At 51.0% G+C, this 26,938-nt stretch overlaps 2 protein-coding genes across 7 annotated transcripts; both read left to right on the forward strand.

The window, feature by feature from the left end:
* Positions 1-8: 8 nt before the first annotated feature.
* NGRN (neugrin, neurite outgrowth associated) lies at positions 9-3,775 on the forward strand. The gene is made up of 3 exons (XM_036415569.2): positions 9-212; positions 556-666; positions 2,728-3,775. Exons 1-3 carry the CDS (start codon positions 49-51, stop codon positions 3,320-3,322), a joined length of 870 nt encoding a protein of 289 aa, XP_036271462.1. The 5' UTR covers positions 9-48; the 3' UTR covers positions 3,323-3,775.
* A 2,038-nt stretch (positions 3,776-5,813) lies between these two features.
* On the forward strand, positions 5,814-26,835 carry VPS33B (VPS33B late endosome and lysosome associated). Of its 6 annotated transcripts, XM_045573486.1 has the most exons (24): positions 5,840-5,986; positions 6,020-6,211; positions 7,103-7,183; positions 8,686-8,747; positions 10,200-10,249; positions 11,470-11,537; positions 12,582-12,627; positions 14,078-14,172; positions 15,216-15,320; positions 17,046-17,142; positions 17,334-17,411; positions 17,835-17,908; positions 18,838-18,924; positions 19,102-19,192; positions 20,043-20,117; positions 20,325-20,389; positions 20,470-20,524; positions 21,410-21,456; positions 22,441-22,573; positions 23,787-23,860; positions 24,378-24,479; positions 25,347-25,422; positions 26,052-26,168; positions 26,489-26,835. In XM_045573486.1, exons 2-24 carry the CDS (start codon positions 6,116-6,118, stop codon positions 26,566-26,568), a joined length of 1,854 nt encoding a protein of 617 aa, XP_045429442.1. In that variant the 5' UTR covers positions 5,840-5,986; positions 6,020-6,115; the 3' UTR covers positions 26,569-26,835. The 6 variants fall into 6 exon arrangements, 5 of the variants coding, with proteins under 5 accessions (XP_045429442.1, XP_036271456.1, XP_036271458.1 ...); XM_036415563.2 differs by having other exon boundaries at positions 5,878-6,211; XM_045573487.1 differs by lacking the exons at positions 5,840-5,986; positions 6,020-6,211; positions 7,103-7,183 and adding an exon at positions 10,013-10,129.
* Positions 26,836-26,938: the final 103 nt, after the last annotated feature.

Genomic DNA, 26,938 nt, shown 5'->3' on the forward strand with positions numbered 1-26,938 from the left:
TCAACTTCCGGCACCGCCGCGTTTCGCGCTGAAAGCAGCTAGCTCAACATGGCGCGCGCGCTAAGTCTCCTTCTCGGGACTCGTGTCCGTGCTGTCGTGTCTCGCTGCGGGTTCGCGACCCAGGGGGTGGCAGGCCCGGGGTCTCCCGGCCGCGAGCCGGACCCCGATTCCGACTGGGAACCAGAGGAGCGGGAGCTGCAGGAGGTGGAGAGGTACCGGCTCCTCCCCGGGCCCTCGGCCTGAAAGCAGGGCCTCGCGCCCCGGCGCTGCAGGCCGCGCCCCCTCGGCGCCGGGCGTCCCTTGCTGCTTCCCCGATCCGAGGCGCAGGGGCCGGTGTCCGGCTCCTTTGGGACCCCGGGTCCCTTCACCAGGGACGCATTTATTTCACCGCCCGTTTAGAGAGCTCGCCTTGCTCGGGGCAGCCATTGTGGGTGTTAGATTTCCCGGGCAGCGAACAAAGACACGAGGCCTGGGCGCCCCCTGATTGAGCCCGAGCCGCTTGCACCACCCATGTTGCTCCCACGCATGGCGTCTGCCATTGCTTCTCTCCCCCAGCGCCCTGAAACGACAGAAAAAAGCCATCCAGTTCCAGAAAATTCGGAGGCAAATGGAGCCGCGCGGGGCCCCGCCCAGGACTCTGACTAGGGAAGCCATGAAGCAGATCCGGTGAGACCCCTGGGGTTCGGCTCCGCTGCGAGGGGGGCAGTGCGGGGTGCAGGCTCCTGGGCCCACGATAGTATTGTTTTTGTATTTCCTATTACTTTTTTTTAGCTTAAATTTTCTTTAAGGTAATAGAACGGTCTTCCGTAATCCCGTCATCTTGATTTAATAGTTTTGTGTGTGTTTTTTTAACATGGTAATAGTTTATTTTGTTGAAATTTCTAGAAGAGTAATCTGCAGGCATCACAACATTTAAACCCTAAATAGTAAATCAGGACATTCTTAACCTAAGATCCAGGGATAAGAGCTTCCATGGTTTTGCACGCTTTTCTGAGGCCATAACACTTAATTTAGAATTTTTTTTTTAATCTTAAAGAGATCCTTTCTTAAATTTTAAAGTTTTTGTGTGTATGTGTGTGTGTGTGGTTTGAAATTAGAACAGAGTAAAGTGGTTTACATATTGAGAAGTGTTAACTCCAGCAGGCTCCTGTGAGTGCTGTTTTTATTTTTATTTATTTTTATATATATATATATATTTTTAACATATTTTATTGATTTTGTACAGAGAGGAAGGGAGAGAGATAGAAAGCTAGAAACATCGATGAGAATCATCTATCAGCTGCCTCTTGCACACCCCCTACTGGGGATATGCCTGCAACCAAGGTACATGCCTCGACTGGAATCGAACCCGGGACCCTTCAGTCCCCAAGCCGACGCTCTATCCATTGAGCCAAACCGGTCTCGGCTGTGAGTGCTATTTTTAATAGTTCTTTTTTTTAAGCCTTTTGCCAAGTTTCCTTGTGCAAATACAGTGATTATGAATATAGATGTTGTTTTCACCTTAATCAAACAGTGGAAGACTATAAATACATGCTACCTGTACTTCTTTTCATTTAATATCTTTTGCTTCAGGAGAGTTTTATAGAAGTCATAGTTATTCATAGTTTATTAACTATAGTTTATTTATTCATTTAAAAATACATTTTATTGCCGAGACCGGTTTGGCTCAATGGATAAAGCGTCAGCTTGGGAACTAAAGGGACCCGGGTTCGATTCCGGTCAAGGGCATATACCTTGGTTGCGGGCATATCCCCAGTAGGTTGTGTGCAAGAGGCAGCCGATGTTTCTCGCTTTCTATCTCTCTCCCTTCCTCTCTGTACAAAATCAATAAAATATATATAAAAATAAATAAAATAAAAATACATTTTATTGCCGAAACCTGTTTTGGCTCAGTGGATAGAGCATTGGTCTGCGGACTGGGGGTGGGGGGGTCCCATGTTCGATTCCTTCCAGTCAAGGGCATGTACCCTGGTTGCAGACACATCCCCAGTAGGGGGTGTACAAGAGGCAGCTGGTTAATTATTCTCTGTCATCGGTGTTTCTGGCTCTCTATCCCTCTCCTTTCCTCTCTGTAAAAAAAAATCAATAAAATATATTTAAAAATAAATAAGTAAATATAAATACATTTTATTGATTTTTTTACAGAGAGGAAGGGAGAGGAATTGAGAGTTAGAAACATCAATCAGCTGCCTCCTGCACATCTCCCACTGGGGATGTGCCCGCAACCAAGGTACATGCCCTCGACCGGAATCGAACCCGGGACCCTTCAGTCTGCAGGCGAAAGCTCTATCCACTGAGCCACACTGGTTAGGGCGATACAGTATGTTTACATCTGTCTCTACCACTGGGTTGCATGTTCTTTAAAATATATTTTACTGATTTTTTACAGAGAAGAATAGAGAGTTAAAAACATTGACTCTTGACGGCTGCAGGCCGATGCTCTATCCACGGAGCCAAACCAGTCAGGGCAGATTGCATGTTCTTTACAGGGAAGGACCATCTTCATGCATTCTCCAGGACTTAACTGGGGCCGGTGATCAGTGGCAGGAAATAGTTGATGTGAAATACATTGATATAAGAGCAGTTGGGTATTGCTGTTAGCATGCAGGCATGAAAAACCCAGCCTACGTTTGCACCTCTTCTCACGAATTCATCACTAATGTCTGTCAGGCTGTTCTGGTAGGACACTTTTTTGACAACTTGAAAAACTGCCTCGTTTTCCTCTAGGTATTTGCATGAAGAGTTTCCAGAGTCCTGGTCAGTCCCCAGATTGGCTGAAGGCTTTGACGTCAGCCCCGATGTGATCAGAAGGGTTTTAAGAAGCAAGTTTGTACCCACCTTGGAGAGGAAACTGAAGCAGGATCAGAAAGTCCTTCAGAAAGCTGGGCTTGCCCACTCGCCCCGCCAGCTTCCGGGCCCTGGGGGTGCGCGGGAGCTGCTTTCTGCCGGCTGCCCTGTGTCGGGAGGTGCAGCCTCATCCCAAGGCCAAGGTCACAGCACGGCTTTGAGGGTGGTAGAACCGAATGCTCCGAGTACAAACACCCCGAGGAGACAGAAGGGAGGGAATAAAGGAGTCCAGAGCCTGGAGAAGGAAAGCTTTGTGCCTGTTGCTGCAGCCCAAGGTCAGCAGAGAGAGCGGCAGAATTACTCCACCAGTGATTATGAGGGCACCAGAGGCCCTGACCGTGATGCATTGCCAAGAGCGAAGGAGCTGGAAGCGTTGAAGGCAAGAGAACTGGATGGCCAGAACTTCAGCAGCAAGGTGGTGCAGAGGGGGCGAGAGTTCTTTGACGACAACGGGAACTTCCTGTACAGAATTTGAACTTGACCCTGGCTGATGGAGTCAAGTTCAAATTCGTAAAACACAGCTGAGCGAGCATATTTGAGCTGCCCGGATTTCCGTGTCTGGATTGTCCCACCTTGGAAACGATGAGCCTGAAAACGGAAGGAGCTGCTTGGATTTCAATCTGACAAGGGACCGTGAACTTCACAGGGCGGGTGTATGTGCGGGCAGCGTGAATAACTGGCGGGGGGTAGCGTGGCTCCTGGTCTGGCCCACATGTATCTTCAGTCCTCACCCTTCTTGCTTACGCTTTCTATGTTGAAACCAGCCTGGGTTGCATGTGTTAGGAGTTTGTTGTATTTGCAATATGAGTTTGGGAGGAATTGAAACGTTTTCCTTCTGACATTTACTTCTTGATTCATGAACACTAATAGTTCTAGAGTTGCTTAATCATTTGTATTCATTTTGCAAATAAAGTGAAATGTAGCAGTCTGTTGATGGGTGCTCTGTGGGGTGGGAGGGTTTACCTGTGAATCTGAAGATTTAGGGAAGGGGTGAGGAAGAGGGTTTATTGTCCTTATGGGAGGGAGATAAGGTCAAAGGAAACTCCAGCAGAGACCTTGAGTCTAAGCCCAAGAGCCTGGCAAACTGGATAACAAGGGAATTAAGTCCCTGAGCTTGGGGAATTGGGGGGAGGAGGGGTAATATGTATTGGAAGCCTCCACCTCTGCAGCTGAGATTCAATCAAAGGGAGGTGGGGGAAAGTCGGTATAAAATTCTAGACAAGCTCAGTGAGCACAAAAATTTTTTGCTTCATCTTACAGAATCTTTCAAACTTAGGAAAGTAGGAAGAGTATTGTAATGCAATGAACTGTGTACCTATCACACGGGTTACATTTAACAAATGACCAGTCTCAATCTTATTTATAAGTACTTATGTATCTCAAAGACAAAAGGACCCTTAAAAATCTTTATTGATTTCAGAGGTGGGGGGAGAGGGACATCAATGATGCAAGAATCATCGATCAGCTGCCTTCTGCATACCCCATTTGGGATCGAGCCATCAACCTGGGCATATGTTCTGACTGGGAATAGAACCATGACCTGGTTCATAGGTCAATGCTCAACTACTGAGCCATGCCTGCTGGGCCTAAGGACTCCTTTTTAACAAAGATATATAAGCCAACACTGCGGACCAATTGCTAGTTTTACCAGTGGCCAGATAAATTTCTATTGAACAAGTACAAAAAGCGTTTTACATAAATGTTAAAGGCATGCTTTAAATTACCCCTTGTATTTTTAAGTTATATGTTCTTACAGTATCTTTTTCAAGTATGATACTTTGTAAAACACTAATATGAAACAAGAATTCTCGTGATCCATCCACAATGTGTTAAATTTTAGTAATTCCTTAATTGCCACTAATAGCCGGATAGCATTTTCTGATTGTTTTTAAAATAGTTTTTATGGTTTATTTCTTCCCATTAGGATCCAAACAAGGTCCACATTGTAGCATTGCATTATGTTGACATGTTCCAGAAGTCTCTAAAGTGGTTACTCCTTCCACTTCCATTTTCTCACCATTTGACAGGTTATCCCATAAAATTTCCTGCATTTTGATTTCATCCTTATGATGTCTTCTAACATGTCACTACCCTCTATTTCCTATGAACCAATTGATAGCTTGGTCTTGAGTCTTGATCAAGTCTCAGTTTTTGGCAATGGGTGATGCTCTTATCACCAGATAAGGATGTGATGTGATAATTGATTAGTGAGTTCAGCAGCTCTATTCCTTAAGTCTCTCAAAAGCTTCCCCCACAAAACATAATTTCCATCACCCCTGAAAATCCCCTAAATTCTTTTTCTAGTCAATTACCATCCCGAAGTCAATCACTTTTCTGAAAAATTTTCAACCTAAATTAGTTGGGTCTGTTCTGTAACTTCACGTAAATGACATACTAGATGCCACTTGTTCCGGTTGCTTTCGTATATTCATTTATTTTTATGAACATGCCACAGTTTATTTACCCATTGGCATGGATGAGTCAAAACTCCAGTACCCAAAGGTCGCAGTCAGCGGGAGTTAGCATTCTCCTCTTACCTCCACCCAATTCCACTTCCATCTGTCCGCATCTCTCTGCAGCTCGGAAGCCTGAGAGCCTTTAACTCGCCCAAAGCTGAAGAGGAGTAGGTTTGATTGACAGTCAAGATCCCTAATGATCAGCACCCTTCATTCATCCTTAATAGGTTTCACCCATTGTAATAAAGATGAGAAACTCGAGCTAATGCCCAACCCCCGCGTGGGTGCTCCTGGAGAATGGAATACGCCCTTAAAATACTAGTTTTATCATGGGAACACTCCCCCCGCAGGCCAGAAATGAGACTGCAACGTCGACGCGTTGACTTTTGTTTAAAATGTCCCTTCCCGGACGCCGTCCAACTTCCCGGTACGCAAAGCGCCTGTCCTGGGAATGGGACTTCCGGAAAGTCCCGGAAGTCGCGTCTGCCTGTCAGAAAGGCGGTGTTCTCTCTGCTGCAGGGAATCCCGGAATCCTGCTTGCTCACCGGCGGAGTGGAGCAGGGAGTGCCGGGTCGGGACTTGGGGGGTAGGGGTGGGAGTGGGGTGGGGGGGACTGCAGGCCTGAGGCGAGGGTACCCCAAAGCTGCCGCTGTCTGGCCGGGACGTGGCCATTCATTCCTCGAGCGCAGCTGAAGTGGGAGGGCCCCTCCCTCCGTGCCCAGCCCTGAAGGAGCCACCCTGGGCTGCCGCCGGCCTGCGGAGAGCCGAGGGCGACCCTCGTCGTACTCCCCGCGGCTCAGGTGACCGCGGCCATGGCTTTCCACCACCGGCCGGACGCCCCAGAGCTGCCTGACTTCTCCATGCTCAAGAGGCTGGCCCGAGACCAGCTCATCTATCTGCTGGAGCAGGTCAGTGCCCGCCACGCCGGGCCCTTGACTGCACGCACCGGACACAGTTGTTGTTTTTATGTATCATGTTATTTTTTTTTAATTAAATTATTATCTGTCTTCATATCCTACCATTGCCCCCCATCCCCTACATGCCCTCCCTCCCCAGAGTTTTGTGTCCATTGGTTGTACTTATATGCATGTATACAAGTCCATCTCTTATCTCCCCAAGATCTCCCTCCCCTCCCCGCTGTAATTTGACAGTCTGCTTGTTGCTTTACTGTCTCCATATCTATCTTTTGGTTCATCAGTTTATGATGTTCCTTATTATCCATAAATGAGTGAGGTCATGTGGTGTTTCTCTTTCATTGACTGGCTTATTTCACTCAGCATGATGTTCTCCAACTCCATCCAGGTTGCTGCAAATGATAAGAATTCCTTCTTTTGTATGGCAGCATAGTGTTCCATTGCGTAGATGTACCACAGTTTTTTGATCCAGTCATCTGCTGACGGGCACCTAGGCTGTTTCCAAATTCTGGCTATCGTAGATTGTGCTGCTATGAACATAGGGGTGCATATATCCTTTCTGATGGGCGTTTCTAGTTTCTTGGGATATATTCCTAGGAGTGGGATGACTGGGTCAAATGGCAGTTTCATTTTCCGTGTTTTGAGGAATCTCCATACTGTTCTCCACAGTGGTTGCACCCACACAGTTCTTTTTAATCCCTTGGAGCCTGTTCTTGGTCGTTAGTATTGTCCTTGGATCTTCTGTGGCAGGCCCAAAATGAAGCATTGGAGGGAGGAAAACCAGAGGGCAGTAACTGGGGTTCTGGTAGACACGTGGCCGTGTGAGCTGGCAGCTGAGGGAGCGTGTGTGACCTCGGGGTGACCCAAGGTTCTGTGTGTCTTCAGCTTCCAGGGAAAAAGGACTTGTTCATTGAGGCGGATCTCATGAGCCCTTTGGATCGAATCGCCAGCGTCTCCATCCTAAAGGTACCTGCCCGTTCCTGCAGCAGATTCTTTCCTCACTCAACGGCTTTCCTTTCTTTCTTTCTTTCAAAATATATTTTATTGATTTTTTTTTCACAGAGAGGAAGAGAGAGGCATAGAGAGAAACATCAATCAGCTGCCTCCTGCACACCCTGCACTGGGGATATGCCTGCAAGCAAGGTACATGCCCTTGACCGGAATCGAACCCGGGACCCTTCAGTCCGCAGGCCGACGCTCTATCCACTGAGCCAAACGGGTTTCGGTTTCTTTCCTTCCCTCCTCCCTTCCTTTCTTCCTTCCTTCCTTCCTTCCTTCCTTCCTTCCTTCATTTTTTAAGTACCTGACACATAGCAAGTCTCAATTCTCAATATTATCATTATTATTATTATTATTAGATGGATGGGAACCATTATTGCAACTTCTGTTCAACCTCAGCCCCCTGATGTGTGGACCAATTTGCTAGAAAACTATGTGGACCCCTTTAAAACCACTCAAAAGTCACTTCGCCCCTACAATCTAGGGGGATCTTCCCCTGAAACAATTTATTAGCCCCTAAGACAGTCCTCCCTAGGCCTGGCCCATTGTGGGTATCAGGATTCTGCAGGTGACTCTCAAAGCAAGAAGGTTATCATGGGCCAGGGCAGGTCAGACTGGGTCACTGAAGGAAGGAGAAATCCTCTTCTCCTTGGTGAGCTGTGGTGAGGGCAGCAGAGAAGAGTCTGGGGTCCAAGTGGACCCCAAGTCTGAATGTGACCCAACCACGGAGTCTTTTCTTTCTTTTTTTAAAATATATTTTTTATTGATTTCAGAGAGAGGAAGGGAGAAGGAGAGAGAGCGAAACATCAATGATGAGAGAGAATCGTCAATCAGCTGCTTCCTGCATGCCCCTCGCTGGGGATTGAGCTCACAACCCGGACATGTACCCTGACCAGCAATCGAACCCTGACCTCCTGGTTCATAGGTTCAACCACTGAGCCATGCCAGCCTGGCCAGTTTTTCTTTTTTCTTTTTAATATATTTTATTGATTTTTTTACAGAGAGGAAGGGAGAGGGATAGAAAGCTAGAAACATTGATGAGAGAGAAACATCGATCAGCTGCCTCCTGCACACCCCCCACTGGGGACGTGCCTGCAACCAATGTACATGCCCTTGACCAGAATCGAACCTGGGACCTTTCAGTCTGCAGACCGACGCTCTATCCACTGAGCCACACTGGTTTTGGCCAGTTTTTCTTTTGATGAACAGTACAGATTACTGAAGTGTGACTAATGTGGTAGGCTAAATAGAGGGTAGTCGGAATGGATTCTATTGTCTGTTGTTTTTGAATTGCTTTATTTTTTGGTTTTCCTGTGGACAAGTTTGAGGAAGGTCTGGTGAACGGCTGTCAGGGAGGCAGGTTGATCCCCAGAATTAGCCTGAATGGGAGCCCAAGTTCCCTGCTTCTGTGCCCTGCTCTTGATCTCCAAGCTCTCTGAGTCCCCTGTCTTACTGGCTTCTCTTGGCAGCAACACGAAGTGGACAAGCTGTACAAGGTGGAGAACAAGCCAGTCCTGAGCTCCAGCGAACAGTGAGTGTGTGGGGGCACCCGGCTCTGCTCCCAGCAGGGGGACATCCCTGCCCTTTGCCCTCCACGTGCCCGTAGCTGAGATCAGGCAGCGTAAACGCTCGCCCTGCCCTTTGACAGCTTCTGGCGAGGTTATGCTTTAGCCCCTTATGCTGTCTTCCTTTCTGCAGTTTCTCCCTCCGGTGTGCTCTTCTTTCTTGTCCAGTCTGCCACCTCTACCCAGATTGATGAAGCTTTCAAGAATATTTTCATTGCCCAGCTGGCGTAGCTCAGTGTTTGAGCGCCGACCTAGGAACCAGGAGGTCAGGGTTCGATTCCCCGTCAGAGCACATGCCTGGGTTTTGGGCTCAATCCCCAGTAGGGGGTGTGCAGGAGGCAGCTGATCATTGATTCTCTCTCATCATTGATGTTTCTGTATCTTTCTCTCCACTCTCTTCCTCTGAAATCACTAAAAATATACATATATATTTTTAATGTATTTTATTGATTTTTTACAGAGAGAAAGGGAGAGGGAGAGAGCGTTAGAAATATTGATGAGAGAGAAACATTGATCAGCTGCCTCTTTCACACCCCCTACTGGGGATTGCAACCAAGGTACATGCCCTTGACCAGAATTGAACCTGGGACCCTTGAGTCCGCAGGCCGATGCTCTATCCACTGAGCTAAACCAGTCAGGGCTAGAAAAGCATTTTACATACCTTCTGGTATTTTTAAAAAAATATTTTTTTAATTAATTTCAGAGAGGAAGGGAGGAGAGAGAGAAAGAAACATCAATGATGAGACAGGATCATGGATCATCTGCTTCCTGCTCCCCCCTCACTGGGGATTGAGCCTGCAACCCGGGCATATGCCCTCAACTGGCAATCGTACTGTGATTTACAGGCTCCTAGTTTCGATGCATTGAGCCACGCTGGCCAGGCACTTCTTGTTTTTTTGTTTTGTTTTGTTTTTTAAGAATGTATGTTTTCTTTAATATATATAATTTATTTTTTACAGAGAGGAATGTAGAGGGATAGAGAGCTAGAAACATTGATGAGAGAGAAACATTGACCAGCTGCCTCCTGCACACCCCCTGCCAGGGATGTGCCCGCAGCCAATGCACATTCCCTTAACTGGAATCGAACCCGGGACCCTTGAGTCTGCAGGCCGACGCTCTATCCACTGAGCCAAACCGGTTTCGGCCTTGTGTTGTTTTGAGCACATGCTTCATGCTTTATACATGTGTGCATCTTATTTCGCCTGACAGATTGGGAATTATTGGAGAACAGGAACTCCGGGTTCCCCAGAGGGGTCCTATGCTAAGCGCAGTGTCCCTGCTGTCGGGAGGGGAATCTGTGGCGAGTCTGGGAACTGGAGGCCGGCCAAGGGGAGCAGATGGTGAAAGAGTGGGGTGCTGCTTCAGTCTCTTCAGGCGGTGCTGTCTGTCACCAGCCTCATGACTCTCCTTCCCCATAGGTTGTGCTTCCTGGTCAGACCCCGCATCAAGAACATGCGGTATATAGCCAGTGAGTATGCCGTGGTGCGCCGTGCCACCGAGACCTGGGCAGGGGTGGTGGGGTCTCAGGGGCTCGGCCGCAGGGACCCTTTCGTAAGGAAAGGGGGGTTGGGGTGGCCATACCACGTCGAGGTCAACTGCTCCCTTGGACACAGACAGTAGGGAGGTGAGGGCCTGTGCTGGGGGCAGAAGCAGGCCAGGAGAGGTCAATGGCGGGGAAGGAAACATATGTAATACTTCCAACAATAAGGAATTTTTTTAAAAAATGAAAGGAGCTGAAACTGGATTGGCTCAGTGAATAGAGTGTCAGCCTGCGGACTGAAAGGTCCCGAGTTCGATTCTGGTCAAGGGCATGTACCTTGGTTGCCGGCACATCCCCAGTAGGGGGTGTGCAAGAGTCAGCTGATCAATGATACTCATCTACGTTTGTAACTCTCTATCCCTCTTTCTTCCTCTCTGTAAAAAATGAATAATATGTATTTATATATATATATATATATATGTGTGTGTGTGTGTATGTGTGTGTGTGTGTGTGTATATATATATATATATATATATATATATATATATATAAAATAAATAAATAACTAAAATAAAAGGAGCCCTGGCCAGTTTGGCTCAGTGGATAGAGCACCAGTCTTCAGACTGAACAGGATCCCAGGTTCAATTCCGGTCAGGGACACATGCCCGGGTTGCAGGCTCCATCCCCAATAGGGGGTCGTGCAGGAGGCAGCCAATCCATGATTCTCTCTCATCATTGATGTTTCTATCTCTACCTCTTCCTTCCTCTCTGAAATAAAAAAAATATATATATATTTTTTAAAAAGTCCTATAGAATAAAAGGCTAATATGCAAATTGACCGAAACGTGGAATGACCAGTCGCTATGACACACACTGACCACCAAGAGGCAGATGCTTCATGCAGGCACTGTCCCCTGGTATCAGTGTGCTCCCGTGTGGGGAGCACCGCCTTACAGAAGCCAAGTTCATGGCTGGCAAGCACAGCAGCGGTGGCTGGAGCCTCTCCCACCTCCACAGCAGTCGGACATCCCCGAAGGGGGCTCCAGGACTGCGAGAGCGCAGGCCGGGCTGAGGGACCCCCTCCCTCCTGTTGTGCATGAATTCCGTGCACTGGGCCTCTAGTAAGTCAATAAGAGGATAACTGCGCCCTTGCTTCTCCCGTGACACGTGGCCCACGGCCTTCTGGGCCGCGTTCCTCCTGCCCGTAGATCTCGTCAATGCTGACAAGTTGGCCGGCCGAACGCGAAAATACAAAGTGATCTTCAGCCCTCAGAAGGTGAGTGAGGGTCCCGATGGCAGTGACGTGAGGCAGGACAGGACTCGGGGTGAGGAAGGAGCCAAGGCCTACAGCTCCATCTCCATTAAAGCAACAACGTAGGTGTGATGGCGACCGCCTGCCGCCGTCTCACTGGGGTCGGCCTGATTGTCCCGCAGGGGGTCTGTCAGCAAACTGCCCCGAATACAGTGGGCCGGGAGAGCTGGCCTCCGCAGGGCCCTTCCGTGACAGCTGAGGGGCCTGCTTTGCAAAGCTCTTCCAGGGAACAGCCAAGACCGGTGTGGCTCAGTGGATAGAGCGTCGGCCTGCAGACTGAGGGGTCCCAGGTTCGATTCCGCTCAAGGGCATGTACCTTGGTTGCGGGCACATCTCCGGTGGGGGGTGTGAAGGAGGCAGCTGGTCGATGTTTCTCTCTCATCGATGTTTCTAGCTCTCTATCCCTCTCCTTTTCTCTCTGTAAAAAAATCAATAATATATATATATATATATATATATATATATATATATATATATTTAAAATAAATAAAAATAAACAAGAGAATAAATCCATTTTATTTAAAAAAAAAAAAAAAGAAAAAAAGCTCTTCCAGGGAACAAAGAGTTAGGCTCCATGATTCCAGTGCCCTTCCTTCCTTCCTTTCTTCCTTCCTTCGTTCCTTCCTTCCTTCCTTTCTTCCTTTCTTCCTTCCTTTTTAAAAAAAATATATATATGTTTATTGATTTCAGAGAGGAAGGGAGAGGGAGAGAAAGAGAGAAACATCAATGATGAGAGAGAATCATGGATCGGCTGCCTCCTGCACGCCCCCTACTGGGGATCAAGCCCGCAGCCTGAGCTTGCGCCCTTGGCGGGGAATCGAACCGTGACCTTCTGGTTCATAGGCCGACAGCGCTCAACCACGGAGCCATGTCGCTTTCTAGATGCCAGCGCCCGGGTGCTCTGGCCGGGTCAGGGAGTGTTGTCCTGGTCCGCGATCCTGGGGGACCTCCCAGGAAGGGAGGCAGAGGGGAGCGGTGCTTGCTAACGGGCCTCCTCTTCCCTTTCAGTTTTACGCCTGTGAGATGGTGCTGGAGGAGGAGGGCATCTATGGAGGTGAGAGGAGACGGGGGCGTGGGAAGGGGCTGCGCGCGCAGGAGGAACAGTGTCCTTCCCCCGCCCCCCCCCCCCCCCGCCCCCCGCCCGGCGGGAGGAGAGGCGCCTGGGAATGCTGGGAATGGGGGTAGGGGGACAGTGGGAGGGGACGCGAGGGCTTACCGCAGCCAATCGCCAGCTGCTCTGCCCTCCCCTCCCCTCCCCTCCCCTGTGTACCCCTCACTGCGTTCTCCCTGAAACGCGCCCCCCTCGGGGCTGCACCCCCTCAGGCGCCCTGCACCAGGGGCCCCCCGCCTCTGCCATCTGGTCCCTTCCAGACCCCTTTGCCTGTCACGTGTCACGTGCCTCTCCTTTCCCCTGACTCCCAGCCCTCCAGCCCTGGGGAGGCCGCACGTGCTTTTCCAGAATATTCCCCAGCCTACACGCTTCACCCATCACATCTTAGAGGCACGGCCTAAAAGTCACTTTTTTAAAAAAAATATATATTTTATTGATTTTTTACAGAGAGGAAGAGAGAGGGATAGCGAGTCAGAAACATCGATGAGAGAGAAACATCGACCAGCTGCCTCCTGCACACCTCCTACAGGGGATGTGTTTGCAACCAATGTACATGCCCCTGGCTGGAATCAAACCCGGGAACCACCCCCCCCACCCCCCCCCACCCCCAGTCCACAGACCGACGCCCTATCCATTGAGCCAAACTGGTTTCGGCCACCACATCTTATGTAGAGTCACAGCCTAAAAGTCACTTCTTCTTTCTTTCTTTCTTTCTTTTTTTTTTTATATATATTTTATTGATTTTTTTACAGAGGGGAAGGGAGGGGGATAGAGAGTTAGAAACATCAATGAGAGAGAAACATCGATCAGCCGCCTCCTGCACACCCCCTACCGGGGATGTGCCCGCAACCAAGGTCCATGCCCCTGACCGGAATCGAACCCGGGACCTTTCAGTCTGCAGACCGACTCTCTATCCACTGAGCCACACGGGTCAGGGCTAAAAGTCACTTCTTTAGGGAAGTCTCTCCTGCACCCTGCGTGAGGTTAGACCCTGAGATGTCTGTGCTCACGGATGGCTGGTCTGCTTCTCTGTAGTTAGATCTGCCTTGTGTGCGGCCCTCCCACTAGGCCCTAACGGTCTCCGCAGGAACCGGGTCACGTCCACTCCCTTCTCCTCTGTGTACCCCAGTGCCTGCACGCGTCTCCACTCCACTGGTATTTGCCACTTCAGGAGTGAATGTCGTGTACACGTCTCCTTCTGTCCCCAGACTGAGCTCCTCGGGGCCAGGCTGTGTCTTGCTCGCCTTCCGAGCACCGTGCTCAGTGCAGGGCAGGCCTGGGGGCGGGTGGGGGAAGGGGGCGCTAAGATGTCTCTGGGCAACCGGTGGGCGCACCCCTAGCAGGTGGAGGCCCGTGCCTGCTACAGAGAGACCGATGGTCTCTGTCCCCACAGATGTGAGCTGTGACGAATGGGCCTTTTCTCTGCTGCCTCTGGACGTGGATCTGCTGAGCATGGAGCTGCCGGAGTTTTTCAGGGACTACTTCCTGGTAAAGGCGGGGGCCCTTGGGTCTGGCATCAATGGCTGGGGACAAGCAGGGGGACCAGGGGGCTAGCAATATTGATGCATCTTCATCCAAGTCCCGTGATTTTTAAAAAATATATATTTTATTGATTTTTACAGAGAGGAAGGGAAAGGGATAAAGAGATAGAAACATCGATGAGAGAGAAACATCCATCAGCTGCCTCCTGCACACCCCCTGTTGGGGATGTGCCTGCAACCAAGGTACATGCCCTTGACTGGAATCAAACTGGGACCCTTCAGTCCGCAGGCTGACGCTTTATCCACTGAGTCAAACTGGTTTTGGCAAATCCCCTGATTTTTTTAAAAAACATTTTAAAAAACATTTTATTTCTTTACTTAATTTATTTATTAAATATATTTTTATTGATTTCAGAGAGGAAGGGAGAGGGAGAGAAAGAGAGAAACATCCATGATGAGAAAGACCGTTGGTCGGCTGCCTCTTGCACACCTCACACTGGGGATCAAGCCCAAAACGCAAGCATGTGCCCTTGGCTGGAATCGAACCAGGGACCCTTCAGTCTGCAGACCAATGCTCTATCCACTGAGCCAAACTAGCTGGGGCAGTCCCGTCATTTTATTAAGCATGAGATTTATTGGGAGATTGAATGCCACTGATTGTGTCCTTTGGGGCCAGTCAAAATGAACTTTTTTTTTCTTTTTTCTAAAATATATTATATTGATTTTTTTTTTTTTTTTACAGAGAGGAAGAGAGAGGGGGAGAGAGTTAGAAACATCGATGAGAGAGAAACATTGATCAGCTGCCTCCTGCACACCCCCCCACCGGGAATGTGCCCACAACCAAGGTCCATGCCCTTGATCAGAATCGAACCCGGGACCCCTCAGTCCACAGGCCAGTGCTCTATCCACTGAGCCACACTGGTCAGGGCAAAATGAACTCTTTCAAGCATTCCCCACGCCCTGCCTCTGCCCCAGGGTCCCAGGGCCAGCACCATCCTGATGGGTCTGTTGGGCTGACCCCCCCCTATGTCGCCTCTGTGGTCCCCGCAGGAAGGAGACCAGCGTTGGATCAACACGGTGGCCCAGGCCCTGCACCTCCTCAGCACGCTCTACGGCCCCTTCCCTAACTGCTACGGGATTGGCAGGTGCGCCAAGGTGAGCACTGGCAGGGCCTGTTCCCCCTGTTCTCCCCCACCGTGGACTGTCCTCTGTCTGGGCATCTGTAACAAGGGGTATCTTCTCTCCTCGGCTTTCATTGTTGCAACACAGGCCTCAGAGACGGGAGCTGCTGTGGCTAAGAGAGACGCCAAAGCTAGTGCCTCTAAGGCAGCATTCCTGAATTGCTTTTTGTTTAATGTGTATTTTTATTGATTTCAGAGAGGAAGGGGTAGAGATATAGAAACTTCATTGATGAGAGAGAATCATTGCTCGGCTGCCTTCTGCACGCCCCACACTGGGGATCTAGTCCAAAACCCAGGCATGTGCCCCGAATGGGAATCGAACCGTGACCTTCTGGTTTATAGATTGGCACTCAATCACTGAGCCACACAGGCCGAGCAGCATTCCTGAATCTCTTTATATTTGGAATGGGGATGGACGGGAGCCATAGGAACAGATGGGGCCTGAGCAGGTGATGTTGTTAATTATTAGCTCCCCTCTTTTTGGGGCACAACTAGATCTGTCTCAGTAAGTCCCATAGGAAGGGGTTGGATTTTGTGGATGTGGGGCTATAGGAAGGACACGAGATTAAGAATGTTTCTCTCTCTTTTTTATTTTAATATATTTTTTATTGAGTTTTTACAGAGAGGAAGGGAGAGAGATAGAGAGTTAGAAACATCAATGAGAGAGAAACATCGACCAGCTGCCTCCTGCACCCCCTCCCACTAGGGATATGCCTGCAACCAAGGTACATGCCCTTGGCCGGAATCGAACCTAGGACCTTTCAGTCCGCTGGCAGACGCTCTAGCCACTGAGCCAAACCGGTTAGGGCGCTCTCTCTCTCTCTCTCTCTCTTCTCTTTCTCTCTCGCTCGCGCTCTCTCTCTCTCTTCCTTTTGGCTTGTTGATTTGAGAGAAAGAGAAACATCTTTTTGGTACTCCATTGGGTCATTGGTCGAACCCACAACCTTGGCATTATTGAGACGATGCTCTAGCCCAGTGGTTGGCAAACTCTTTAGTCAATAGAGTGGCAAACCTCAGCTCTAGCCAACTGAGCTACCTGGTCAGGACAAGAATGTCTTGTATTCCTTACAATTCCATGTGAATCTATAAATATCTCAAAATAAAAAAGCATAATTGGGGCTCAGTCGATGACCATCGACCTCTGAACCAGGAGGTGACTATTCAATTCCCAGTCGGGGCACAGGCCCGGGTTGTGGGCTCCATCCGCAGTGGGGGGTGTGCAGGAGGCAGCCGATCAATGATTCTCTCTCATCATTGATGTTCCTCTCTCTCTCTCTCTCTCTCTCTCTCTCTCTCTCTCTCTCTCTCTCTCTCTCTCTCTTTCTTTCTCTCTCCCTCTCCCTCTCCTTTCCTCTCTCTGAAATCAATAAAAAATATATGTAGTCTAAAAATATAATTAAAACAAAAAAATTATTTTTTTTTTTTTTTTTTTAAAGAATGTCTTGAGCCGAAATCAGTTTGGCTCAGTGGATAGAGCTTCGGCCTGCGGACTGAAAGGTCCCAGGTTCGATTCCGGTCAAGGGCATGTACCGTGGCTGAGGGCACATCCCCAGTAGGGGGCGTGCAAGAGGCAGCTGGTCGATGTTTCTCTCTCATCGATGTTTCTAGCTCTCTATCCCTCTCTCTTCCTCTCTGTAAAAAAATCAGTAAAATATATATTTTTTTTTTTAAAAAAAAAGCATGTCTTGGTCCCTGGCAGATGTCACATGAACTGTGGAGGAACCTGGAGGAGGAGGAGGATGGTGAGACCAAAGGCCGGAAGCCAGAAATCGGCCACATCTTCCTCCTGGACAGAGGTAACTCCCGCCGCCGCTGGCGCCCCTCTGCCTCTGGCCCCGAAGCAGCGGGAACGTGGGAGCCGCGGTGGCCCGGACTGGACCCTCGGGCAGCGGTGGTCGGGGGCCTGGGGAAGGCACTGGCGCCCATCCTGAGCGCCCTGGGGAGCCGGCCGTGCCCGGGGCCCTCACGGTCAGCCTCTGGGTTGCAGACGTGGACTTTGTGACGGCGCTGTGCTCCCAGGTGGTTTACGAGGGGCTGGTGGACGACACGTTCCGCATCAAGTGTGGTGAGTGGCACCCCCGAGGGGCCCCCGGCTCCTGGGCTTCCCGCCTGGCACGGGGCTGGCAGGGGGCACCCGGGCGCTGAGAGAAACTGAGGCTTCAGCCAAAACCGGTTTGGCTCAGTGCTAGAGCGTCGGCCTGCGGACTGAAAGGTCCCGGGTTCGGTTCCAGTCAAGGGCATGTACCTTGGTTGCGGGCACATCCCCAATAGGGGTTGTGCAAGAGGCCGCTGGTCAATGTTTCTCTCTCATGGACATTTCTAGCTCTCTATCCCTCTCCCTTCCTCTGTAAAAAATCAATAAAATATATTTTTTTAAAAAAGATAGAGCGAGAGAACGGAGGCTTCAGATCGCGTGGAGGCCCTCTAAGGGCAGCGCTGGGCGGGTGGCCCGGGGGAGACCCTCACCGCCGTCCCCCTGCTTTCGAAGGGAGCGTCGACTTTGGCCCGGAAGTCACCTCCTCCGACAGGAGCCTGAAGGTGCTGCTTAACGCCGACGACAAGGTGGGTGCAGGTGTGGGTGCTGGAAGGGGTTCCCCGGGCTCTGCTCCCACTCGGCGGGGGCACACCGCCCTGGGAGGGGAAGCTGAGTCCCCAGGACGGAGGGACCCCCACCCCGGAAGAGCATCCCCCAGGCCCTGGCCGGTGTGGCCCAGTGGATAGAGCGTCGGCCTGCGGACTGAAGGGTCCCGGGTTCGATTCCGGTCAGGGGCATGTACCTTGGCTGCGGGCACGTCCCCGGGGTTGATTCCGGTCAAGGGCACATGCCTTGGTTGCAGGCTTGATTGCAGGGTTAGGGTGTCACTCTCCCATCGATGTTTCTCTCTGTCTCTCCTCCTTCCTTTCACTCTTCCTAAAGACAATGGAAAAATATCCTCGAGAGAGAATTGACAGAAATCTAAATTATTTAATTGATTGATTGATTAAAAAAGACAGATAGCCCTAGCCGGTTTGGCTCAGTGGATAAAGCGTCAGCCTGGGGACTCAAGAGTCCCAGGTTCAATTCCGGTCAAGAGCATGTACCTTGGTTGTGGGCACGTCCCCAGTATGGTGTGTGCAGGAGGCAGCTGATCGATGTTTCTCTCTCATCGATGTTTCTAACTATCCAACTCTCTTCCTTTCTTTAAAAAAATCAATAAAAATATATTTAGAAATAAAAAATTTTAAAAAGTTAAAACATCAATAAGAGAGAAACATCGATCAGCTGCCTCCTGCACAACCCCCACCAAGGTACATGCCCTTGACCGGAATCGAACCCGGGACCCCTCAGTCTGCAGGCCGACGCTCTATCCACTGAGCCACACCGGCCAGGGCTCTCCTCTTCCTCTTTCTGGAAGCACTGCGCACCCTTCCCGTGCTGTCCGACCCGGAGGAGGGAGGAGGGGCCGGGCGCAGTGTGCACAGACGTCCTCCCCCTCCCGCTCCCCGCACAGGTGTTCCATGAGATCCGCAACGAACACTTCTCCAACGTCTTCGGCTTCCTGAGCCAGAAGGCCCGCAACCTGCAGGCTCAGTACGACGTGAGGCTCCGGCCCCGGCCCCCCCCCACCCCCCGTTCCGTCTCCCGAGGCCACCGCCCCTCGGCCAGCCCTCTGAGACCAGGGCGGGGTCCCAGCCTTCTTCCGGGGTCGGCGGGGACCAAGGGAGCGTGGTGGTGACCTTGGGCGGGCGGCCGTGACCTTGGGGCTTGCCCGCAGCGCCGCAGAGGCATGGACATCAAGCAGATGAAGAACTTCGTGTCCCAGGAGCTGAAGGGCCTGAAGCAGGAGCACCGCCTGCTGAGTCTGCGTAGGTTTCAGCTGGGGGCAGGGGGCTGGGGGCTGGGAGCTGGGGGCCGGGGGCTGGGGGTTGGGGGTTAAGGGGTGGGGTTGGGTGCTGGGGAGGGGTATGTGAGGGGACATCTGCCTCCGGAGAGGGGATCCCTGTCCACTTGGCAGATGATGCTCTTGTTTGGTCTAAAGCCGGGGTGGGGGGCGTCCGGCCCGCGGGTCGTATAAACCCTGTGAAATCATTGGATCTGGCCCTGCCCAGGCATTAGGGGTGAGTGAGTTAAATGTTTGATCAAATAGAGCGGGCTAATTAAAAAAAAAAATATATATATATATATATATATATATAAAATATATATATATATTTTGATTTTAGAGAGGAAGGCAGAGGGATAGAGAAATAGAAACATCAATGATGAGCCGAGACCAGTTTGGCTAAGTGAATAGAGCATACTGAAGGATTCTAGGTTCGATTCCGGTCAAGGGCATGTACCTTGGTTGCGGGCACATCCCCAGTGGGGGGTGTGCAAGAGGCAGCTGATTGATGACTCTCTCTCATCGATGTTTCTAACTCTCTGTTCTTCTCTCTTCCTCTCTGTAAAAAATCAATAAAATATATTTTAAAAAAAGAAACATCAGTGATGAGAGAGAATCATTGTACAGCTGCCTCCAGGATGCCCCCTACTGGGGATCGAGCCCACAACCCAGGCATGTGCCCTTGAAAATGGAACCTGGGGCCCTTCAGTCCACAGGCCGACGCTCTATCCACTGATCCACCCCGGTCAGGGCGAGGCCTTTTTTCTTCGGGACAATGGAGGGCTGTCCTTGTGGAGCCAGGAGTGCGTCAGGTGGCTTTGTCCTCTCCGCAGACATCGGGGCCTGCGAGTCCATCATGAAGAAGAAGACCAAGCAGAACTTCCAGGAGCTCATCAAGACCGAGCACGGTGACTGCCGGCCTGCCGGCTCCCAGCGCCCCCACCCCGGGGAGCCGCGCTCCGGCTCTCTTCCCAGCCCACGCCGGCTGCGAGGAACTGGGGTTCCTGTTAGACGCCTGGGGGCCCCTTGTCCCAGGACGGAGAAGGAGATGGGGAGACAGACGCCCATTAGCGCTGCTCCCGGTAACAGGCTGTCTGCCCTCTGGTTCCCCGCAGCGCTGCTGGAGGGCTTCAGCATCCGGGACAGCACCAGCTACATCGAGGAGCACATCGACCGGCAGGTGGGCGGCTGCCCGGCCGGCCTTCGGGAGGGAGAGGAGAGGACGAACTTGAACCTCCTCGGCTCTTTCTTCCTGTACAGGTGTCGCCCATAGAAAGCCTTCGCCTCATGTGCCTCTTGTCCATCACCGAGAACGGTGAGCCCCCAGGATTGGAGATGCCGGTCAGATCTGTGCCATAGGAGAGAGGACATCCTCGCGAGCCACAGGAATAAATGTCCTAGCGGACAGGACACTTCCCTGTAATTTTGAAGGATTACATTTTTAAAAAATATATATATATATATTTTATTGATTTTTTTACAGAGAGGAAGAGATAAGGATAGAGAGAAACATCGATGAGAGAGAAACATCCGTCAGCTGCCTCCTGCACACCCCCCTCTGAGGATGTGCCTGCAACCAAGGTCCATGCCCTTGACCGGAATCGAACCTGGGACCCTTCAGTCCGCAGGCCGACACTCTATCCACTGAGCCAAACGGGTTTTGGCTAATTTTTAAAAATATATGTTTTTTTATTGATTTCATAGAGGAGAGGGAGAGAGAGAAGCATCAGTGATGAGAGAGAATCATTGATCAGCTGCCTCCTGGACTCCCCTCCTGGGGATCAAGCTGTAACGTGCCCTAGATCAGAATCATCTGTGTAGGATGCAAGGTTAATATCCTTTCCTGAATCATTCCTCCTGGTCCAGGGTTTCTTGGGGGAAGAGGGTTAGTTAGTTGGTTGGTTTGGTTGCATATTTTAGGACATCTTAGCTGGCTCATGAACGTTTCTTTTCTTTTTTCTTTTTAAAAAGAATATATATTTTATTGATTTTTTTACAGAGAGGAAGGGAGAGAAATAGAGAGATAGAAACATCGATCAGCTGCCTCCTGCACACTCCTACCGGGGATGTGCCCACAACCAAGGTACATGGCCTTGACCGGACTCGAACCTGGGACCTTTCAGTCCGCAGACCGACGCTCTATCCACTGAGCCACACCGGTTTTGGCTCACGAATGTTTCTTGTCTCCCCTTACCCTCAGGTTTGATCCCCAAGGATTACCGATCCCTGAAAACACAGTACCTACAGGTAAGGCCAGAAGAATGTCTTCTTAAACGTGTTGATGTTAGCAAGAGAGGAGTCGGGGAGCAGGTGAGGAGAGAGAGACAGAGAGAAACATCGATTTGTTGTTTCGCTTATTTATGCATCCATTGGTTGCTTCTTGTATGTGTCCTGACCGGGATCGAACCCACAACCTTGGTGTATGGGGATGGCATTGACCAATAGCTAACCAGCCAGGGCTTCAAAAGAATGTCTTTGTGAGGAACTTTATGGAGGGAGCTCATTGGACATTTTATTTATTTATTTATTTTTATTTTTATTTTTTTTATTGGACATTTTAAAATATATATATTTATATTGATTTCAGAGAGGAAGGGGGCGGGAGAGAGAGAGAGAGAAATATTAATGATGAGAGAGAACCATTGATTGGCTGCCACCTGTACTGGGGATTGAGCCCGCAACCCGGGCATGTGCCCTTGACCGGAAGTGAGCCTGGGACCTTTCATTCCGAGGGCTGACGCTCTATCCACTGAGCCACACCGGTTTCGGCCTGGGCTTTAAGAGTTTCATGTGCTTTTCTCCTTCTGGGTTTGGTGTTTGCATATTTCTGATAAGAAAACCTTTTAAGCCAAAACCGGTTTGGCTCAGTGGATAGAATGTGGTCTGCATACTGGAGGGTCCCAGGTTCGATTCCGATCAAGGGCATGTACCTTGGTTGCGGGCACATCCCCAGTAGGAGGTATGCAAGAGGCAGCTGATGGATGATTCTCTCTCATCGATATTTCTAGCTCTCTATCCCTTTCCCTTCCTCTCTGTAAAAAAAAATCAATAAAATATATATATTTTTTTTAAAAAAAGAAAAGAAAAAGAAAACCTTTTACATGAACAAGTATGCATAGACTGCCCAACCCTCCCGTCCCTCGCCTCCCTTACGGCCCTCGCCTCCATGCCACCCAGCAGTGCCAGACCCCTGCTGGGCGCTCAGTAGGGACTCCCCTGCATCTCCTGCAGAGCTATGGCTCCGAGCACCTGCTGACCTTCTCCAACCTGCGGCGGGCGGGGCTCCTGACCGAGCAGGCCCCTGGGGACACCCTCACCGCTGTGGAGAGTAAAGTGAGCAAGCTGGTGACGGACAAGGCTGCAGGTGAGCGCGGAGCACGGGGAACCCTTCCCCTCCTCTTCCCTACAGGGGCAGCACCCCTGGAGAGAGAGGAGCCGGAAGCGCAGTGCGATTTCTACTGTTACTGTCATTCCTGCCATGTCCACTAGGGGGAGCTGTTCCCGGTTATTGGACACAAACCACGTGCTAAGCTCTTTAATATTTTTTAATTAAAAAAAATAAAAAAAATATATATATATATATATATATATATATATTTTTTTTTTTTCTTTTTTTTTTTTTTTTTCCAAAACCGGATTGGCTCAGTGGATAGAGCGTCAGCCTGCGGACGGGAAGGTCCCGGGTTTGATTCCGGTCAAGGGCATGTTCCTTGGTTGCCGGCACATTCCCAGTGGGGGGTGTGCAGGAGGCAGCTGGTCGGTGATTCTCTCTCATCGATGTTTCTAGCTCTCTATTCCTCTCTCTTCCTGTCTGTAAAAATCAATAAAATATAGAGCTAGAAACATCGATGAGAGAGAATCATTGATCAGCTACCTCCTGCACACCCCCTACTGGGGATGTGCCCGCAACCAAGGTACATGCCCTTGACCGGAATCGAACCTGGGACCTTTCAGTCCGCAGGTCGATGCTCTATCCACTGAGCCACACCGGTTTTGGCACAAAGGTTAATTTTACCTCCATTGTACAGATGAGGAAAGTGAGGCTGAGAGGATAAGTGACTTGTCTAAGATCCCTCAAAGAGTAAGTCATGTTGGACCCCCGGTCACTGTGACTCCACAGCCCATACCTCTGCGTGTTTGCCCTATAGGTGGCGTTTAGTAGACAACTGGCACCGTGTAGGAGGAGGGAGAGGGGTGGGAGAGGGTGGGGAATGTCTCGTGAGATCCAGGGAATTGTGGATGAACCGCTTAGAGGTGTGATGGGTCCGCCTACTTGACAAGAGGTGGCCTGTCATTTCCGGAATGGAATCCCATGTGGCAGCTTCATGAATCCATTAACTTATCAGTGTTTCCCAAAGTGTGGTACGCGTACCCCCAGGGGTACGGGGGGAAGAGTCTGGTGGGGGTACGCGTTGCACTGGAGTTTGGTGGGGATATGCACTGCACGGTGCTTAGCTGCGCCTAATTCTACGTTCTCATGAGGACGAGGGGTCCTCAGCGTTACGAAAATTATAGAAGGGGTACCCATATGTCAGAAGTTTGGGAAACACTAAACCCAGCCCAGATTCCTTCCCCAGGAAAGATTACGGATGCCTTCAGTTCTCTGGCCAAGAGGAGCAACTTCCGGGCCATCAGCAAGAAGCTGAATTTGGTACGTGGAGCGGGGATGATGGGGGGGGGGTGTGCCGGTTCGGTCCTTGGTGGAGTGCTTTGAGTCCACAAAAAACTTTGCAGTAGCCGAAACCGGTTTGGCTCAATGGATAGAGCGTCGGCCTGCCGACTGAAAGGTCCCAGGTTCGATTCCCGTCAAGGGCATGTGTCTTGGTTGCAGGCACATCCCCAGAAGGGGAAGGGGGGGGGTTGCAGGAGGCGGCTGGTCGATGTTCCTCTCTCATCGATGTTTCTAGCTCTCTATCCCCTCTCTTCCTATCTGTGAAAAATCAATAAAATATATTTAAAAAACAAAACAACAAAAAAAACTTTGCAGCTTTTTTTTTTTTTATATATATATATATAGTATATTTATTGGTTTTTCACAGAAAGGAAGGGAGAGGGATAGAGAACTAGAAACATGGATGAGAAGGAAGAACCATGCCTGGGGGCCTGCCGCTCCTCTCCGAGCCTGTAAACGCCTGGAGAGCTGAGCTGCCGCCCGCTTTGCCCTCTAGATCCCGCGTGTAGACGGCGAGTATGACCTGAAGGTGCCCCGCGACATGGCGTACGTCTTCAGCGGCGCCTACGTGCCCCTCAGCTGCCGCGTCATCGAGCAGGTAAGCGCGCGGCACCCTCACTCCCAGGCGTCTCACTCTCTCTGCTTTCTCCTGGCCCCTGGCCTGTCCCAAGTTTTGACCGTCCTGCCAACGAGCAAGAAATGGGATATAGTTGGGCCCTAACGGGTTTGGCTCAGTGGATAGAGCATCGACCTGCAGACTCAAGGGTCCCAGGTTCGATTCCGGTCAAGGGCATGTACCTTGGTTGCGGGCACATCCCCAGTGGGGGGTGTGCAGGAGGCAGCTGATGGATGTTTCTCTCTCATCGATGTTTCTAACTCTCTATCCCTCTCCTTTCCTCTCTGTAAAAAAAAATCAATAAAATATATTTTAAAAAAGAAAAGAAATGAGATGGTTGGGCCACTGCGACCTTCCTTTCCCAAACTCCATCCTGTTGCCCTCGCCCAGCGTTCAGCAAGCTCATTAGTCCACAGAGCCAGATACCAACAGGACAACGATTGAAATGTCTTTGGAGAGCCACATTTTTTAAACTTAAACTTCCAACGCCATTTCTTCAAAACAGACTCACCCAGGCTGTGGTATTTTGTGGAAGAGCCACACTCAAGGGGCCAAAGAGCCGCATGTGGCTCGCAAGCCGCCATTTGCTGACCACAGCCCCAGCCTGTTTGGCCCAGTGGATAGAGCATCGGCCTGTGGACCGAGGGGTCCCGGGTTTGATTCCGGTCAAGGGCACATGCCCAGGTTGCAGGCTCAATCCCCAGTGAGGGGTGTGAAGAAGGCAGCTGATCCATGATTCTCTCATCACTGATGTTTCTATCTCTCTCTCCATCTCTGAAAACAGGAAAAATATTTTTAAAAATAAATAATAAAACCTGAAACTCACTTTCGTGCCCCCCCCCCCCCCAGGTGCTGGAGCGGAGGAGCTGGCAGGGCCTGGAGGAGGTGCTGCGGCTGCTCAACTGCAGCGAGCTGGCCTTCACAGGTGCGTGGCCCTGGCAGCGGGCCGGGCGGGCCAGAGGTGGCTGGGCGCGTCCCTGGTGCCAGGGGCCAGGCAAGGGCTGAGTCAGGCTTAGCTGGTGTGGCTCAGTGGTTAGAGCGTTGGCCTACGACCCATGGGTCCTGGTTCAAGTCCGGTGAAGCACATGTACGTACCTCAGTCGTAGGCTCCGCCCTGGCCCCGGCCCTGGGCGGGGCTTGTGTAGGAGGCAACCAATCGGTGTGTTTTTCTCGGTCTTTCCCTCTCTATTCTTCTCTCCCTAAAAATCAATGGGAAAATATCCTCATATGAGGATTAAACAAAAGAGAGAGAGGGGGGCGAGGGGGGAGAGCCGAAACCAGTTTGGCTCAGTGGATAGAGCGTCGGCCTGCAGACTGAAAGGTCCCGGGTTTGATTCTGGTCAAGGGCATGTACCTTGGTTGTGGGCACATCTCCAGTGGGGGGTGTGCAGGAGGCAGCTGGTTGATGATTGTCATCGATGTTTCTAGCTCTCTATCCCTCTCTCTTCCTCTCTGTAAAAAAAATCAATAAAATATAATTTTAAAAAATATTTAAAGAGAGAGAGGGAGGGAGGGAGGGAGGGAGGGAGGGAGAGTCCAGTCTGCCCTCCACAGGCGGGACCAAGGACGACAAGGCTCCCAGCGAGTCCCTGCGCCTCATCCTGGTGGTGTTCCTGGGGGGCTGCACCTTCTCTGAGATCTCCGCCCTGCGGTTCCTGGGCAGAGAGAAAGGTGAGCGGGCACGGGAGGGCGACAGCAGGTCTGTGGACGGGCTCCGGGCTGCAAAGGACAGCACTCTGGAAGGTTCTCTTTTGCCCTCTGGGTGGCACCTGCCGTGGGCTGCAGAGTGAGGAGCCCAGGTCCAGGGCGTGGCCAGTCGCTGTGCCCGCAGCGTGGCACCGTCCCGTCTGGGCCTGCGCACTGGTTCTCGGATCCAGCCCGGGCTGTAGCGGGGGTGCGGGGGTGGGGGGGTGGGGTTCTACGTAGCGTGGCCCGTGGTAGGGGCCACCGATCTGCCCGTGCTCACCCGGCTGGTGTTCTCGGCCCCTCAGGCTTCAGGTTCATCTTCCTGACGACAGCCATCACCAACAGCGCCCGCCTCATGGAGGCCATGAGCGAGGTGAAAGCCTGACGCCGCCCCTGGACACGCTGCCCAGGGGCTGCAGGAGGGGCCTCAGCCGCCGCGTCCACGCCCCTCCCCCAGCCGCCCTGCTCAGGGCCGGGCAGCGGGACTTGTTTGGGATTGCGGGGACGCATCAGAGGAGGGGGTCACCCTCCACAAGGTGGTTCTCCTGTTTTGGTGATGAAGTACAGCCCATGCTGAGAAAACATGAGCGAGACATGTTTTGCTATATCCTGGGTGAGTCCCGTTGTAAATAAAGCCTCACATTCAATGTCACGTGCTTTTGTGCCGGACCAGCTCTCCCATCTTTGCTCGGAAAGCACAGGGGATTTCCTGGGGGGTTTCACGTGCTCTGTGGACTGGACCCTCGTGGCTCTGG

This window comes from Pipistrellus kuhlii, unplaced genomic scaffold (assembly GCF_014108245.1).
Source record: "Pipistrellus kuhlii isolate mPipKuh1 unplaced genomic scaffold, mPipKuh1.p scaffold_m20_p_50, whole genome shotgun sequence".
Lineage (NCBI taxonomy): Eukaryota > Metazoa > Chordata > Mammalia > Chiroptera > Vespertilionidae > Pipistrellus > Pipistrellus kuhlii.

Excerpts from the sequence above, each read along its gene's own strand:
- VPS33B (XM_045573486.1), top strand. The coding sequence starts at position 6,116 with ATGGCTTTCCACCACCGGCCGGACGCCCCAGAGCTGCCTGACTTCTCC. Across the intron at positions 20,390-20,469 it reads AGGAGCACATCGACCGGCAG|GTGTCGCCCATAGAAAGCCT; the intron begins GTGGGCGGCTGC and ends CTTCCTGTACAG. Across the intron at positions 22,574-23,786 it reads GGTGACGGACAAGGCTGCAG|GAAAGATTACGGATGCCTTC; the intron begins GTGAGCGCGGAG and ends TTCCTTCCCCAG.
- NGRN (XM_036415569.2), top strand. The coding sequence starts at position 49 with ATGGCGCGCGCGCTAAGTCTCCTTCTCGGGACTCGTGTCCGTGCTGTC. Across the intron at positions 213-555 it reads GAGCTGCAGGAGGTGGAGAG|CGCCCTGAAACGACAGAAAA; the intron begins GTACCGGCTCCT and ends TCTCTCCCCCAG. Across the intron at positions 667-2,727 it reads GAAGCCATGAAGCAGATCCG|GTATTTGCATGAAGAGTTTC; the intron begins GTGAGACCCCTG and ends GTTTTCCTCTAG.